This window comes from Marmota monax, unplaced genomic scaffold (genome assembly GCF_021218885.2).
Source record: "Marmota monax isolate L192 unplaced genomic scaffold, Marmota_monax_Labrador192_F-V1.1 WCK01_AAM20220418_F8-fsc00005, whole genome shotgun sequence".
In the NCBI taxonomy this organism is placed as follows: domain Eukaryota; kingdom Metazoa; phylum Chordata; class Mammalia; order Rodentia; family Sciuridae; genus Marmota; species Marmota monax.
The window spans coordinates 8,513,671-8,531,726 of NW_026692254.1; the positions used below are offsets into that span (position 1 = coordinate 8,513,671).

The 18,056-nt window shown below is 40.0% G+C and overlaps 1 protein-coding gene across 2 annotated transcripts; it reads right to left on the bottom strand.

The window, feature by feature from the left end:
- Positions 1-877: 877 nt before the first annotated feature.
- LOC124088883 (NEDD4-binding protein 2-like 2) lies at positions 878-3,657 on the bottom strand. Of its 2 annotated transcripts, XM_046438699.2 has the most exons (2): positions 2,171-3,657; positions 1,922-2,004 (listed from the first exon to the last, which is right to left on the bottom strand). In XM_046438699.2, exons 1-2 carry the CDS (start codon positions 3,531-3,533, stop codon positions 1,922-1,924), a joined length of 1,446 nt encoding a protein of 481 aa, XP_046294655.1. In that variant the 5' UTR covers positions 3,534-3,657. The 2 variants fall into 2 exon arrangements, with proteins under 2 accessions (XP_046294647.1, XP_046294655.1); XM_046438691.2 differs by having other exon boundaries at positions 878-3,656.
- Between the last annotated feature and the right edge of the window lie 14,399 nt (positions 3,658-18,056).

Here is an 18,056-nt window from a genome sequence, read left to right on the forward strand (position 1 = left end):
CATACCTAATATGAATGTTTCCTCATAATCTTTTTCTCCCAAAGGCAATCCACTTTCTCCAACTATACATTTATAATATTATTACTCCTAAATAAATTTTTTATAAAAACACATAGAAAAGGACACAGTTGCTTCATCTGTCTCCAAATTCAATCCTTCTGTATGATTTTCAAACTGCTAATTTACATAATCAATAAATACAAATACCAATAAATATTACTCTAAAAGAATATATTAAAACAATGGGTAAAGGAGATATATATATATATATATATGTATATATGAATATGTACTTACACACAAAACATGAGTTAGCACATTCCCACTACATCATAGTAAGATGAACAAATATATACAAACATACACATATGCAAAACAAGATAAAGCAAGGTAATATCTATTCAAATGTAAGCAGCACTGAATTGTACATACAAATTCTTATTTCACTAAAGGAAATGTAATGAAGACCTTGCTGACAGTACTATACCCAGTTTTCAGCCTCGGTACTTAAAAGTAATATAAAGATGTGGGATGACATTTAAAGTAAAGTTGAAAAGAACAGGAAAAGATTTTAAAACAACACATGAAGAAAAGGATGGGCTAATCTGCGATAAATTTAAGGGGCCATGAAATATCATGTAAAATATATACAGAATCATAATGGCTAATTTTTAAAAAGTGCACTGTAATCAGATGGAATTCTTCCTAAAAAAAAGTAAAATCAAAGTTTAAAAAATACTTTCTAAAAATACTGCAAAATAATGCAGTAAAAGAGGTGATAGTGCTTCCTTCCTTGTACTGCAAAGAGAAATGCTCAATTACGTAGACTAAGAAAATGTCTGTTTAAAGGCAGGGATGAATTACAAGACCTCTGAAATGAAGTACATCCCAGTTTTTAATTTTCTAGTGAAGGAACATATTCACTGAAAGAAGTTCAGCTGACTCTACAGAAAAAATCAGAACTAGAACTACAACATTGTGTAAGACAAATCATTTTATAACAAAAGCTAAGCAACTATCCAAAATATTTTTTATATTACAATTATGCTGCATGAAATTGAACAAAGATAAGTGAAACATTATTGGAATCACCTGAGGAGCTTTTCCTACTACACAGTGACTTGTCTCTGTATTCCTTCCAGAATTGGCAAGTGTGCAGGGGGCAGAGAGATGCTTGAGATGGTTGATGACTATGTATGTATTATTTGAGGAATATCCATAATATAATGGGGGAAACTCCCTAGGTGATCAATACATCATTGACTGTCTAGCATTTACTGGGGAATTGTGTTTGAACAAAGTGGTATGCTAATTACACCTTAGAAATAACTTTGTCACATAGATTATCTGAAATATAATTTTATCTGTATAAACAGGGGAATCAACTAAGGTGCCCTATAACAAATTGGTATTTCTTGCATATTTAAGAGAGTGAAGGAAAAAAATTAAAATTTTATGAAAATTTAGATTTAGGTTAAGAATAATAAAAAACTTTTGTATGTTCCAACATATAAAATACATAAGCTTATAATTCAATTGTACAAAAAAAATTCCTACATCCTATCCACTCTACTAAAGGGCTTTCATAATAACCAAAGGTACTGCCACAAAAGATTATTAAAAACATTTAAAATACAATTTTATATAATTTTTATTTGTACTTTAGAATTTAAACAACTTGCTGGGAACATCCTTTGCGAGGCACCACAGTCTTTTTATTTGAAACTATTGAAACTTCAAGACAGGCTCACTAATTTTTTTTTTCAAGAGCAAGCAACAAATGTTAGCTGAAAATAGCCAACTTAATGATTATCTGTGACAAAGACTTCATTATGTGAGCCTAAATAGCCTCCCCACCTCTGCCTCTCCTGTGGAGGAGGGGGTCTTTGTGTGCTTTTCTGTGATGGTTCCACTGAATTCATTACAATAGAGATGGACATTTGATATTCATAACGATCCAACATCTGAGCAATCTTCTTTCGAGACACACCATGTTTATTCCTCTTTTCTAATTCTTCAGGATCAAATTTCCACCAAGTTTCAGGTTCATGAAACTCTACTCTGTATCCTTTTCCTATGGCCATTTCCACATAAGGTTTCATTTCCCAAGCTTGGGTATTAGTGTTGTCTATTATAACTGGAGATCTTCCCTGATCAATAGCTTGTTTTGCTCTGTTCTGGTTCCAGTCATGGGCATCACCAAGTTGATTAACATTATACCTGTACCCATCTTGATGGTGAAAATAGTCATCAGTGCTGAATACAATGCCATCACGACTCTGACCAAGCAGAATTCGAGACAACGTTGTTTTCCCAGAACCAGGCAGACCCCTTAAAAGAATCAGTAACTTCTGCAATTTATTTAACTTTTCCTCTTGAAATTGCTGGTTCACAAACCTGTCCATTCCACTATGTTTGTCCATAGAAGGATCTTTCCAGCATCCTTCTCTGATTTCACAGAAACTGTTACTCACATATCCATCTTGCACACTGCAGCCATTTCCAGAGTGAACACTACTGTTATTCTCACTACAGTCAGTATACTCATTGTTCTGATCAAAAGTCAAACAACTCCAGTTAACATGACAATTATGTACATCATACCCATTTTGCATATGAGAGTCATCTTGGGCATGGAAAACATTTGGTGGTAGATTTGGAGGAGCATTGAACTGTTGAATATTTAAGTGATAGTTAAAACTGGGAAGAGGAGGACCATGGGGTACTATAAAAGGATGTGTTGATTGCCATTCAGGCCTGAAGGAAGCAAATGAAATATCACAAAATGCAGGAATTACTTGTCCATCAAAGGTATATTTGCCTGCCTCATTCCCCAAGTACTGCTGATAACCACAAGGCAACTCAAGAGCATTCTTAAGATCTTTATTTTCTTCATCAGATTTTAAGACATCATTTTTATGGCCCTGGTAATACTGAATAAGTTGTTCCTGAGAAGGTTCAACTTCCTTACAACTGACTTCCAAATCATCTTTTTCATTTTCAAGTTCTTCAATTTCTTTGTAAAATTGGGTTAGTTCTGTGTCAATCTCTGATTTTTTGGAGTTAAACTTCTGTTTCTCCTCTAGTCTTCCCTTGTCATTTACACCACTCAGAGTATCTGCCTTATTCCTCTTTTCACTACATTTCCTTTTCTCAGGGGGTTTGTAAATGGGTCCTATAAATGCCTTACTTGTGCTATATATCTCATCATCTCTGGATACTAATGAAGGGTTTCCATCCTGTAAAACTTGCGAACCAATGGATTCAATAACATCTAGTCTATCGCACACAGGTTTCAACAACTCTGTACTTTGAGTTTTGTCCTCCTGAGGATAACTATGTCCTCTGGCATCAATGATAGCTGCAGTATCCTGATTGTTTCCAGTTTTCTCTTGGATTCTGTGAAAAGAAGCACTACCATGATCAGGGAAAACATAATCCTCCGCAGTTGACTTCAATTTTTTATAGCATGGCTCATTTGTTAATTCTTCTCCAGGTCCCAAGAATTTAGCTTCAATTTCACCATAAGGCATCTTTATAAAGGTGAAAGAAACGCCGGGACACCGCCACAAAGCAGAAAGCTGAAGAGAATAAACTCTCCGCCGTCAGGATAAGGGTAAGGAGCCGCACCTCCGTACGCAAGATGGCGGCCACCGCACGGTTTCCCAGGCAGGAACTCTCCATTCATCTATTGAGAGACATCTAGATTGGTTCCATAGTCTAGCTATTGTGTTTTGAGCTGCTATAAACATTGATGTGGCTGCGTCACTATAGTATGCTGATTTTAAGTCCTGTGGATATAAAGCAAAGAATGGGATAGCTGGGTCAAATGGTGGTTCCATTCCCAATTTTCTGAGGAATCTCCATACTGCTTTCCATACTGGTTCCACCAATTTGCAGTCCCACCAGCAATGTATGAGTACCTTTTACACCACAGCCTCACCAACATTTATCGTTGCCTGTATTTTTGATGATTTCCATTCAGAATAGAGTGAAATGAAATCTTAGAGTAGTGTTGATTTGCATTTCTTTAATTGCTAGAGATGTTGAACACTTTTTCGTATAGTTGTTGATCAATTATATTTCTTATGTGAAGTGTCTGTTCAGTTTCTTAGACCACTTATTGATTGGGTTATTTGTTTTTTTTTTTTGGTGTTAAGTTTTTTGATATATATATATATATATATATATATATATATATATATATATATATATATCTCCTAGAGATTAATGCTTTATCGGAGGTGCATAATTTTTTAGAAATCATGGCTCAGATCAATCTACAATGAGCATGCATCAAAGATTTTATTCAGCTTTTTAATTAAGGAAGGAAATAAGTCATTGCCACTGTATGTAAGAAGAATCCAACCTATTACATTTAAATAGATGAATCAGGAATGCAGAAGTTAACATTTAAATAGATGTGAAACTGGCTTTGGGTGATGGGGGAGAAAAGGGAATTCATTGTCCTTACACAAAACAGAATTTGTTTATCCATGGATAAGTGTTGTTTCATTGCTATTAGTTGTCAACTATTTATAATTACCAAATAACTCAAAGTCAATGGAAAATGCAGAGCCACCGAAGAATCCAATAAAAAGGAAAAGTATGTTTGGTAAATGCCTCATTTTCTACAAAAGACACTCAGAAAACTTTTGTTCTTTACAAAGTCCTTCACAATTTTCCCTACAGGAGTTTTTTGTGGTTGCTTAAGGGAAGAATATGACATGTTTCTATGCTGATTGGAATGACAGAGGGACTTTGGTGAATCAGGAAGGAGAGGAGAGAATTGCAAGAAAAAAAATTGCTGAATATGTGAAAAAGGAAATCCAGTCATAAGCCAAATTCACAGCAGGACTTCAAATGTGATAAGAAAGAAGGGAGAGGAGGTGAGCCAGATGTAGGTGGTCAATACCCATGCTGGTAGGGAAGAGATGTAATGTATTTATGATGCATCTGCATCAGAACCAAGAAGCAAGAAAATAGATGAAGGTGAAGTGGGTGGAGAGGGTGATAGACAATTAACAATGGAAAGAGGCATCAAGTGGCCATCCTTGTAACCCTAAAAATATATGGGCTAGGGAAACAGTGGAGTAGGTTGGAATTGATAAAGGCCAAATGGAATCAAACTTTATGACATGACCAGAATCAGTAGCAAAGGGATAGATGTGTAGATCCATGGAACAGAAAAGAGAACCCAGAAAAAGACTCTTAAAAATATGCTCAACTTATTATTTTAAACAAAGATACAAAAGCAATTCAATGGATGAAAGACAAGTTTCCATAATTAGTGTTAAAGCAATTGGACATCCACAGGTAAGTAAATAAATAATCTCACACTTTTGCACAAAATAATTCAAAATCAATCATAGATTTAAATGTTAAAGGTAATGGTCTGAAACTTTTAGAAAAAATATAAAAGAATACTTTAGGATTTATGACTAGACAAAGAGTTCTTAGAGTTGGTATCAAAAGAAAGATAATTGAATAAATTGGACTTCATCAGTACTAAAAAGCTTTTTTTTCCCCCTCTGTTAAGAGAATATAAAGACATATTACAGACTGGAAGTAAATATTTGGTAATCACATACCTAACATTGGTCTAGTACCTAGAATATATAAATAGTTTTAGACATTAATAGTAAAAGAAAGGCAATTCAATTAGAAAATGGTAAAAGCAGATAAACAAACATTTCTCCAAAGAGGGTAAGTAAATGGGAAATTAGTATGGTTGATTTATATAATATTCTTGAATTGAAAATCTTAAAGAATAGAGAGAAGGCTCCTGGTCATTAAGGAAGTAACCAGGTGAAAGGGCAGTGGGTGTAGCTATAAAAGGCAACAGGAAGGATCCCTGTGGTGATGGAAATGCCCTGCATCTTGACTATTAATTTCCATATCCTGGCTGTGATGTTGCACTATAATCCTGCAAGGTGTGACCTTCAGAGAAAACCAGCAAAGGCTTCATGGGATCTCCAACAACTGCATATGAATCTACAATCATTTCAAAAAAACATTATTTTTAAGTTTAATTAAAACAAATGTGACCGCATGGATGTGGGGACTCTGTCCCAGCTATCAGTCCTGTGTTTGTGGCTCAGGACAAGAATCAGGTTTCTTCTGATTGAGCTGTGCTTTTCCAGGTAAGAACAGTGAAAGTGGATGAGGATGTATGCAGGGAGCAAGATGAGGAAGAACACTGAGGCTGTGACTGGTCAAGCCAGGGAACAGGGTAGGTGGGAGTGAAGAAGAATAAGAAACAGGTGGGATTAGTTGATAGAGCCCCATTATTTGAAGCACACCTAACAATATAAACGAGCTAGTGTAGAAGCACATATGATTTGAGAGTGAGATGCTTCAAATTGAGATTTTGAGATATTGTAGTTACAGTATAATCATGGAAGGTGAAGTAGAAAAAGAGAATCAGACATAAGGATGGCAATGCACTGTGCAAGGATTTGGCAGAACAAGGGGCTAGAAATGGTCTTATCTGGAAGTTACAATTAGAAATAAGGAAGGCACCTATCTCTCTCAGTCCTGGAATCTGATGAGAAAGAGTCTTTAAGTAAAGGTAAGAAGAGACTCAGAGAACAGCTCGGTGGTAATTTAGAGCACTTGGCTCAAAGTGTGGCTCAGACCAGCAATTTTAGCAGCATCTGGTGACTTCTCAGAAATGCAAATTTTCAGGCCACCTCGATCCCCCTGAATCAGCATCTCTAGGGGTCAGTCAATCTCTGGAATCTGTGCTGTGACAAGCCTGCTGGGAATGATGAAGAAGCCAAAGTTTGAGAAGCACAAGTTTAGAGCAGTGGTTCTTGAGCCCAGGTTAGAGAATTGATGGAGGCAATGTGAACAGAAGGGAAGGCCAGAGGGAATTTTCCAGGAGAAAGCTCATGAATCTAAGGGAACAGAGCAGGAGAACCAGGAATCAGGGAGAGATGGAGTCCTGAGACATTTGAGACAGAGCAATGGTGACTAGTGACTTGAGGGACTGTATCAGTCATACTGTGACCAAAATTACCTGACAATGCATTTTTTTTGTAGGAAAAGTTTAATTTGGTCCATGGATTCAGAGGTCTCAATCCAAGGCTAATAGACTCCATACTTCTGGGTCTGAGACAAGGTAGAACATCATGGTGAAAGTGTGTGGCAGAGAAAACTACACAGTTCATGGCAAACAGGAAGCAGAGAAAGAGAGGGAGGGAGGGAAAGGGAGAGAGAGCACATGTGCCAGGAACTAGATATAGTCTAAGGTCTTACCTTCAGTGACCTACTTCCACCAGTCACACCCCACTAACCATAGTTATCATCCAGTGATCCCCTCAGATTATTAATCCATCAAATGGATTAATTCATTGCTAAAGTCATAACCCTCATAATCTAATAATTTCACCTCTGAACATTGCTATATCACCTAATACATAAGCTTTTGAGGTAACATTCCTAGATCCAAAATATAACAGGGATGCACAACTTTTTGTTAATATCTAGCAGCCCAGGGGGAGTTTTAGTCCAGAAGTCTGGTGGAAGGCGAATAATAATCAGTACCAACTCCAGCTTTTGTGGGTTTTATGCTTCATTTAATATGCCAACTTGACTGGACTAGAGATGCCCAGATAGCTAGTAAAGCATTATTTCTAGATGCATCTGTGAGGTTGTATCTAGAAAAGACTAGACTTTGATTAGACTGAGTAAAGGAGATCTACCTTCACCAACGTGGATGAGCATCAATCAGTCCATTGAAGGCCTGAATAGAATAAAATGTTAGTTAAAGATGATCCCCCCATCTCTCTTTCTCTCTCTCCCCCATCCCTCCCTCCCCTTTCCCACCCTCCTTGAGCTAAGACATCCATCTTCTCCTCATCTTAGACATTGAGCCTCCTGGTTCTATAGCCTTAGGACTCTGGAATTTGAACTAGCACCCCTGAGTTTCCTATTCTCAACTCTCAGGCCTTCAGACTCAGGCTAAATTATACCACCAACTTTCCTGCTTCTCCAGCTTGCAGGCAGCAGATTATGGGCCTTCCCAGCCTCCATAACTATATGAACCCATTCGACAATTACTCTCTTCTCTATATGACTATATCTGATTACTTCTGCTTTTCTGGAGAACCTAATACATTGGGGGACTGGGCTATGATAATATGCAGTGGTGGAACAGGCTGAGGACAGGGTGGTGGGCATATGAGGACTCAAGGGATTGAGTGCCATAGGGAACTGTGAGGGTGATAAAAGAATCCCATTAAGGCTGATAAGGGAAGAAACAGTACGTGCGGCAGGTACTATTCTCCTACTTCCGTGAAAGAGTAAAAGCTGTAGAAATGGATCCTAAAAATAGGTTAAACTTAATGTCATCAGCCTCTTGATTTCTCAGAAAAAGGCAACAAGCCTTTTGAGAATCTGCCTTTATCTCCTCCAACTCAGACTCTGGAAAGACTTTCTCTCATAGACTGAACTCATTCCTGATAACCATTGCAGATAATCAGCAATGAATAATTATGAATACTTCTTTCTTTCTCCTTTAAATAAAAATAAATATGTTATTGAGTTCTATAGTTTCTTTGTTCAATGTTTGTTTGGAAGATCTGTCCAGTGGTGAGAGAGGTGTATTAAAATCTCCCGTGATTATTGTGTTGTGGTCTATTTGACTCTGGAACTTGAGAAGAGTTTGTTTGATGAACATATCTGCACATTGTTTGGGGCAGATATATTAATGATTGTTATGTCTTGTTGATGTATGGTTCCCTTGAGCAGTATGTAGTGTCCTTCTTTATCCCTTTTTATTAACTTTGGCTTGAAATCTATTTTATTTGATATGAGTATTTTCAGAAGAGGATATACAATCAATCAACAAATATACAAAAAAATGCTCATCATCTCTAGCGATCAGAGAAAAGCAAATCAAAACTACTCTAAGATACCATTTCACCCCAGTAAGAATGGCAGCCATTTTGAAGACAAACACAACAAGTGTGGGTGAGGATGCAGGGAAAAAGTACACTCATACACTGCTGGTGGGACTGTAAATTAGTGCAGCCAATATGGAAAGCAGTATGGAGATTCCTTGGAAAGCTGGGAATGGAACCACCATTTGACTCAAATTATTCCTCTTCTTGGACTATACCAAAAGTATAAAACAGCATACTACAGGGAAACAGCCACATCAATGTTTATAGAAGCACAATTCACAATAGCTAAACTGTGGAGCCAACCTAGATGACCTTCAATGGATGAATGGATAAAAAAAAAATGTGGCATTTATACACAATGGAATATTACTCAGCACCAAAAAAATATTAAGATCATGGTATTTGCAGAGAAATGGATGGCATTAGAGAAGATTATGCTAAGTGAAGTTAGCCAATCCCCAAAAAAGCAAATGACAAATGTCTTCTCTAATATAAGGGGGGGTGACTCAAAATGGGGTTGGGAGGGAGAGCAAGGGAGGAATATTATCTCTAGATAGGGAATTGGGGTTGGAGGGAAAGGAAGGAAGAATGGGAATAGCAAGGGTAGTGGAAGGACATGGTCATCATTATACAAAATTCATGTATGAAGATGTGAATTTGGTGTCGACATACCTTATATACAAACAGAGATTTGATAAATTGTGGTATAAAGGTGTATTAAGAATTGCAATGCAAAAAATTATGAATGTAATACACTCCTCTATTGCTATGTATGTAAGAAATAATTTAAAAAATTAATTTAAAAAAAGAATTATAATACAAAAAAGTACATGTATAATGGCATAAATTGGCTTAAACATATTTTATATACAGAGATATGAAAAATTATGCTCTATATGTGAAATAAGAATTGTAATGCAGGGCTGGGGATGTGGCTCAAGCAGTAACGTGCTCGCTTGACATGCGCAAGGCACTGGGTTTGATCCTCAGCACCACATAAAAATAAAATAAAGATGTTTTGTCCACCAAAAACTAAAAAATAAATATTAACTAATTCTCTCTCTCTTAAAAAAAAGAATTGTAATGCATTCCACTGTTGTGTATTTAAAAAAATAATAAAATTTTAAAAATAAATAAATAAAATTAAATATGACTGTGATTATTAATCTGAATTTCCTACTTGTCAATTGTCAAGATTAAGAGATGGGCTGGGATTGTGACTCAGTGGTAGAGCGCTCACCTAGCACATTCAAGGCCCCGGGTTCGATCCTCGGAACAACATAAAAATGAATAAAACAGAGATTTGCATTGCAATTCTTAATACACCTTTATACCACAATTTATCAAATCTCTGTTTGTATTGTGTGCAACTACAACTAAAAAATATTTTTTAAAAAAGATTAAGAGATGCCTAAAATTAAGAGGCTTCTGAGTGTCTCATTAAGAGTGTGCCTAGGAATGATTGGCATATGGGACAGTGAACTTAAATGGAGACACACCCCAAGTGAGGGCAACACAGTCCAATAACTTGGAGGCTTGGATGGAACAAAAAGTTGAAAGAACAAGGAATCAGCAGCAGATGCAAACTCAATTCTTCTTGAATTGGTTCTTGATTGCTGATCTGACTGCCCGAGGACATCAGACTTCAACTCCTTCACTCTTCCAGAGAGGACTCTGTCTAGTGACTGTCCAGGGAGTTTCCAGGCTTGCAGACTCAAAATGGGATAGCATCGTTGATCCCTCTTGTTCTGAGGATCCAGCTTCTTGGACAGAGCAGCTACTGGCTCTCCCAGCAATTCAGGCTGCAGATGGCTATTGTAGTACTTTCAAGCGTCTGGTTGTGTAAATCAATCTACTAAATCCTTTTTTATATAATATATATATATGTGTGTGTGTGTGTGTGTGTGTGTGTACACACATTGGAGATATATGTATATAGATAGAGAGAGAGAGATGTATATGTGTGTGTATGTATATAAAATCTATAATATGTTCAATTATATGAGAGAAAAATCTTTACAGAGTCTGAGTTGCAGATATATATATAAATATATAGATCCATTGATAAAAGTATTTGCAGTTTTTAAAAGTTAGACATTTTAAGTTTAACTACTCTGTGGGTCAAGAAGCACTTAAGATTCTTTTAAGAGTTTCATGACCCCCTTGTATATGCAGCACCTGGGAGTATCAGAAGGTGAATATATGGTTTAGATCTTAAATGTCCCCCAAAGATCCTTGTGTTGAAGGCTTGGTTCTCAGATGATGGAACTATTGGGAAGTGGTGGAATCATTAGGTGAGGTTTAGTGATAGGCAGATATGGTATTGGTGGCATGATGCCCTTGGAGTGGATATTAGGATTCTACCTCCTTTCTCTCTTTTTGCTTTCTGGTCACAATGAAGTGAGCAGCCCCCTCCATAACACATTCCTTCCACCATGATGAACTGCATCACGACAGGCCTAAAAGGGACTGAGCCAACTATGGTCTGAAATCATAAGCCAAAATAAACCTTTGCTCCTTAAGTTGATTATCTTAGGTATTTTATCACAGTGACAGAAGGCTGACCAGCAGCAAATGATGTAGATTCTACCCATGAGAGGTTCTCACGATGGAGGGAAGAGTAGGGCAGACGCAGAAACCGTTGTACACTGCGTGGTGCAGAATCCAGGGGCAGTAGTGAGATGTTAAAAGCAGAAGTTGTTTCACATCATGAGAGCTCTTTAGATGGCTTAAAATGAGGGGACCAGATACTAAATGCTGATGGCCCAGGCTGGGATGCACAAGATGTCCCAACCTAAGACAAGGTGAGATGAAGGTGACAACAACTACAGATCATATGTCCTTTCTAACAAGGACATAAAAGACTACATGATCTTAACTTTAGACATTTTTTTTCCTAAGAAAAGTTGCTGTTTTGTGTATATATGTGAAATTACCCAATTTGTAAAAGTTGGTAACTAGTTTTTTAAATATATGAAACATTGCACTGGGTATAAAAGGCACCCAGTTAAACTGCCAGTTTGTGGCCCAAGGTACAGAGAAGCAGGGAGTATTTCTAAGAGTGATACTGCCCACAGCCAAGGATGGAGGTGGCATTCACAGATCTGCAGGAGGCCGAGTGGTGCCGGCAGTGACTGGACAGCAAGGTGCACAATATAAACACACCTTTCTGGCAATCCTCCCTGTGCCAAGATGGGGAAAGGAATCAGGTTCTCTGGGCAGTGAGAGCCACTGGAGATACTGACAGAAGGGAAGATTCTGCCTGAGTTGCTATGGGAAGATTCACCCCAAACATCCAGTGCCGAATTGAGGCAGGCAGTATGGAAAGGTGACTTAGAAGATCTGGGCTCTGGACCACACTTCCTAGATTGAAATCCTGCCTCCAAATTTATGACTTGTGCAACATTTGGCAACTTACTTGGCTTCTCCATGGCTGTTTGCTCATCCCTGTCGTGGTAATAGCAATGCCTAATATTTTTTAGGATTAAATGTGCTGTGATTTGGATATGAGGTGTCCCCCCAAAGCTCCTCTGTTAATGCAGGAATGTGTGGAGGTGAAAAGATCAGATTGTGAGAGCTGAAACCTAGTAAGTCGTTCCTATTTTGAATAGACTAACTGGGTGGTAACTGTAGGCAGGTGGGGCATGAGTGGAGGAGGTGGGGCACTCTGGGCAGCCCTGGAAGGATACATCTTCAGTGTGGTCCCTCCACTCCTCTCTCTGCTTCTTGGTCACCATGAATAAAGCAGCTCTCCCTCACCACACCCTTCCAACACGATGTGCTGCCTCACCTTGGGCCCAGAGCGATGGGGTCAGCCCGCCATGGACTGTGTTGAGAGCCACAGCCGAAGGGGCCCCAGCAAACTTCCAGCTGCCAGCAAACTTCCAGCTGCCAGCCGATGATTGGCTCACAGCGGCCTCAGCAACATCTAGCTGATTGGCTCCTCTGCGGTGATGCTCATTGGGCTGTTTCCCTGCCCTTTCAGACCACGGAGCTGCTCATTGGGGGACTTTTTTGGCTCCGTCCACGCGACCCAGCCAATCGGCCTCAAGAGCAGGAGGATGGTGGGAGGTGGTGAGGCTTGTGGTTGAGGGAGAGGCTTGTGGGAAGCCGGTGGTGGCAGTTGGGGCTCTGAGGGTTTTTCCTGAGGAGCTGTTTTGTTTGGCGTGTGTGGTTCTAAAAATAAAGTTAGTTTCATTTGACAAGTGGCTCCTGATTGTGCCCAGCCAGACTGCAGCAGACTGAACCTGATACCATAAGTCAAAATAAACTTTGTTCTCATCAGGTATTTTGATCACAGCAACACAAAGTTGACTACCACAAATGGACTCACAGGTGTGAATCCTGACAGTATTTGACACATAAGGAGTATCTAATAAATGTCTACTCTTATGAAAAGCCACTTGCTTTTCGTGAGAAGGAGGCTTTCTGAAAATTTGGCCCTAGAACTTGCTTTAGAAACTTTTCCTGGTGCCACCAAACCACAAATGAACTGTATTTTTCAAAACCCCTTAACATAGGACTTGGACTTACTAATGAACTAGCAACAAGAGGATGGGGGAAAGGAGGCATTTATTACTGACCAAACTGTCTTAAGTTTCCTTGAAAGCTGCAGAGTCAATATTCACCCTAGACCTTCAGAGAATTTCCCACCCTGCTTTGAAAAGTGAGGGCCCCATTGTCTCCCCTGGGGTCATCCCCAAAGCAGACTCTGAGTCAAATCTTGGCTGCCAGTGATTGTGTTGGACAATAGATTAGTTACAGGTGGTTCATTTGGAAGATACCTTAGTTCCAGGTGGTTTACTTGAGAGATCGCCTTAAGAAGCACTGAAATCAAGTGGGGACAGTGGGACACAGAGGCAGGAGGGAGGTTATCATCGAGGGAGATTGGGTACCAACCAATGGATATTCTCTCCAAGTTGCTCCAGCAAGAACAGAGAAGATGGAGTATTTGTCACTGACTCCCATCTCATATCAGATAAGGGCAATTCCTAGCAGTAATCTGTCCCATGTGAGGGTGGAGAAAGTCCCAGCAGAGATTCAGAGGGAAGCAGGCACCTGGGTTGGCAGATGTCAGCTTGCACAGAAACTTCCTGCAGGACCAAACCAAGACTGAGAGTCAAGAGCACCTAAACCCCACATTTCCCAAACAGATGTGGTCCCTGTGCAGATTGCTTCAGGCAGATATCTTTTGTTACAAGGAACAGACTCATTTAGGTCTCGGTTAATGCCACTTATTGCAGGATGCAGCTAATGGGGCTTATTGTGCAGACTTTATGGAGCTCAGCTAACGGGGCTTATTGCAGAATGCAGACTTTATGGCAAGGGGGAAGGGACTAAGCACAGCCACAACTATACAGCTCAGCTAACTAATTCCATCTCCTGGAGTCCTAACAGCCAAATCCCAACACATGAAATTTATAGAAACTTCTTGGGTTAATCAGCTCCATTTGGTAGCGGTTGGGATACTTAAGTTGGCAGCTCCAGAAGAAGAGCGTGAGAACATGATTGTGGGCAAAGTGTGCCCCATAAGGGAGTGGGGCAAGCAGGAATGGGGCACAGGAGTGGAGGTACCATATAACGGTGGATGTCAGGCTAACTTGACACAGCAGCTGCATCTGATACTTCCATGAAATCGGAAGGGAAAGGCTACCTCAGAGTGTGTCCCAACCTGAGACTTTGCCCCCCAGCACTAACACTGTCAGGGGCCACCCAGGAGAAGTAAACACCTAGGTATCTCCAACAGGCATGGGGAATTGAGTGGCTCCAGTAGCTCCAGGCTGGCCTATGAAGAGTTAGATGCAGACTGTTGAAAGGACACTGAAACCAAGGGAATTTGCACGGACACAGAGACAGAAGCCCAGGGCTGGGTAAACATCAACATTACCACTGGGGATAGAAGTCAGGGCTGGAAAGCAGAGTGGAAAGCAGTGTGTGAAGCATGGGCCACCACACTTTCATGTATAGGGTCTGGGCTGATAGTGGATCCAAGTGATGGACACTTTGGAGTCATGGATATGAAACAACGCCCAGACAGTAACTCAAGGCACAGTTCACAATAGGGCAATGAAGTGTATTTTCATGCCATTGATGTTCATCTGCCAGTCAAGATTAACCTTATGAAAATTCAGGTTTGAAGGATATTGCCTGCGGTTGATCTATAGGCTTTTCAAATAAAATGTCAACATCGCTGTCTTTTATGTCACGGTTTCTACTTTCCTTTGGGGTTAAGAATGTGGTACCTTCAAAAGACACTAAAAGCATGAAATTTCTGCATAAAAGCTTCCCTTGCTGATGAGCGTCTTAGCTTTGTTGATCCGGCATGCAGCTTTGGTTGTGATATTGGTTACTGGCTCCGCATCTGAGGTTGGAGAGAGGTGCTGACAGGCAAGGTGACAGCTGGGCATTATGACAAGCATCCTGGAATGCTGCTTAGCCAACCTGGCTTTAGTCACAGCTGGGTCTTGCCAAGAGGGCAGAAAGATCAACATAGAAAAAAAATGAGGACATTTTTCTCAATCTCTGAAATGCAACCACAATTTGGGCAATTTTAAATACATACCCAGAAAAATACTTGGCTTCCTTCAAGTTGTTGATTTAAACACGTTTTAATGTGTTCTTTAGAGGTCCCACAGGAGATGGTGAAATTGAGGGTAAGAAACTCAGGCACAGGCCCAGAGCCCACACAGCCCTCCCTCGTCCTACCCTTTGCACTTATTTCCGGGCTTTTTCACATCTCGAGTATTGGCTGTGCCTCAGACATCTGAGGGGTGCGGCACACTTTGGTGAAATTCTAACCAGCTGACACTCTCTCATTGCAGCTGCACCAATGGGAACGCTTCTCTCTCTCCTTCCCAGGCAGCAGAATCAGCCACCCACCTTCACACCCTTCTCCTCTCCCCAGAGGGCTCCAAGGTACCACAGACAGCTCAGAAAGGAGATCCAAGGAGAGCAAGACACAGTGGACACACTACACTGCTTATTCACCCTGCATCTTCCAGCTCACTGGGAGGCCCATTTTCAGAAGATAACAGAGATGGGCTTATCGTGGTCTATCCAAGATCAGGTTCCTCAAATAGAAAGCCAGTCACTTTTAGATGAACTCTACCTCTTTTTGGTTATAATAGTGGCTCTCAAACTTAGGGTTGGAGTGAACTTCAGTGCTTGTGAACGAACACCCAAATGGGGTCCCAAGATATTGTGAGCTTGAGCCTGAGGATTTGCTCTCACTTAGCCCTGATACTTTGAAATGCAAAATTCCCTTCACTCACACGTGTGTGTGTGTGTGTGTATGTGTAGTCATTATCCTTAACCAAAGACATCTTCGTGATTAAGATCTTAGTTTATTTTTTTTCCTATGCAATGGCTTTATTAAACTGTTCAGAATTTTTGAAACTTTTTATGACATTTTCAAAATTGTTATTACATTTTTAAAAATGACCATGTTTACAGATACTCTAACACTCCTGAAAATACTCAAAGTAGGAGAACAAATGAGCTATAAAAATAATTTTTGGAAACCTGCTTTTCACACAGGCTGTGAGACCAGCTGCCAAGCGCAGTGCAAGTTTCGGTACCATCATAAATTGTAGGCAGTTCTAGTGCGAGGACACAAGGAAATCACGGCAAAGGAAAAGCAGCTACTCTCCCAGTGTCAGTTTTATTTTGGAGAAATTTTCTGGCATATGCTGTTGATTGAAGGTCCTGAGATGAGGGGGATAACCTGTCACTGCAGACTAGTCTCCACAGGACACAGTGGGTGCTGATGCTCCTTAGGAGGCTGAAGACTGGCCAAGCCCCCAAACATACTAGAGAACAAAGGCCCCTCCTGGTCAGCTCTACCAAGGGTAAGAGTAAGTCGGATTTTTGTAGCAGAAAGTAACTCTGAGCAGTGATTCCCAGGAGGTTGATTAGGACCTGTATGTTGTTTTCTTCACATTTTTTGTAAGAACACATCATCAGTCACACACATCCCATTGCCATAGCAGGTGTCCCCCTTTCCTTCTGCCACCTGTATACTTGCTGAGCTGTCTAATAGATTCTGGATCCTCTTGACTTACCATATTCCTCCCCAAGTCACTACCCTGCTTTTCACCGTTCTCATCTCCTAGGATCTGGTGATAGGATTTGAACATGCTTTACATTTGTGCCCCAAAGATTCCTATTTGGAAGCTTAGGTCTCCAGTGTGGAGAAGTGGGAGGTAGATGAAGCCTCATGAAAGGTGGTTAGGGGATGGGAAGCTGCCAATTGGGACCCCAGAGCTCATCTCTGAGCAAATCTTTATTAAGAAAAAAAAAGAGCTGGACCCTAAATAGCTCTCTGGATTCCTGTGTAGGAATGCCATTTCTTTGACTAAAACACATTGTAACCCCCAGCTGTGCCCCTGTGCTTTCCTCGTCATTTGTGGCAGCCCATCTCTTTGGTGTGAAGGTCTGCCTTCTGTTTCAGCATTTTTTTCACCATGTGGCTTCTCCATGTCTGCTGTGGTAATGCCTTGCGGGTCCTTCAGCAGCTGCCTGCCTGAGTGGCCCCTCTACTGTTCCCCTTTTGTCTGTTGATGCATCCAACTGACCTGGCAGGAGCCCATCTTCTCCTTGGAACTGCTTGACCCCAGGTGTCCCAGTGGACAGTTGATTATCTCAGATATTTTTTTATAGTGATGGGAAGTTGGCTAACATAGGAGGGAAGAAATCACATCTACATTTTTTTTTTACTAACCTAAAACTGAAATTTGGCATTTCCTTTCATCATGAGTCAAAGCAATAAGCCAGGGTTTTATTATCATGACCTGTGACTTTATCTTCAATAGAAATCATAGATGTTTTTACATCATGTCATACATTTAAATATATCTTGAAATACCATTCATGCGCCCACTGCCAGGAAATCACAGAAGTTATGACACCTGTCATGGAAACCTGTTCTTGGTGACTAATAAAGGGCATGCATATTTCTGTGCTTATGGAATTTAGTGGTTGTGTTTCAGTTGAATTCATTTCTCATCAAATGCTACATATTTTATATTAAGCATTCAACAGCAATCTTTTGGGAATGGGCCTACATGTGATTCACCAGATTGCCAAAGGAGTCCATGGCACAAAGAAAAGGTTCAGTCCACATATCTGGACACACCCTGTGGATGATTG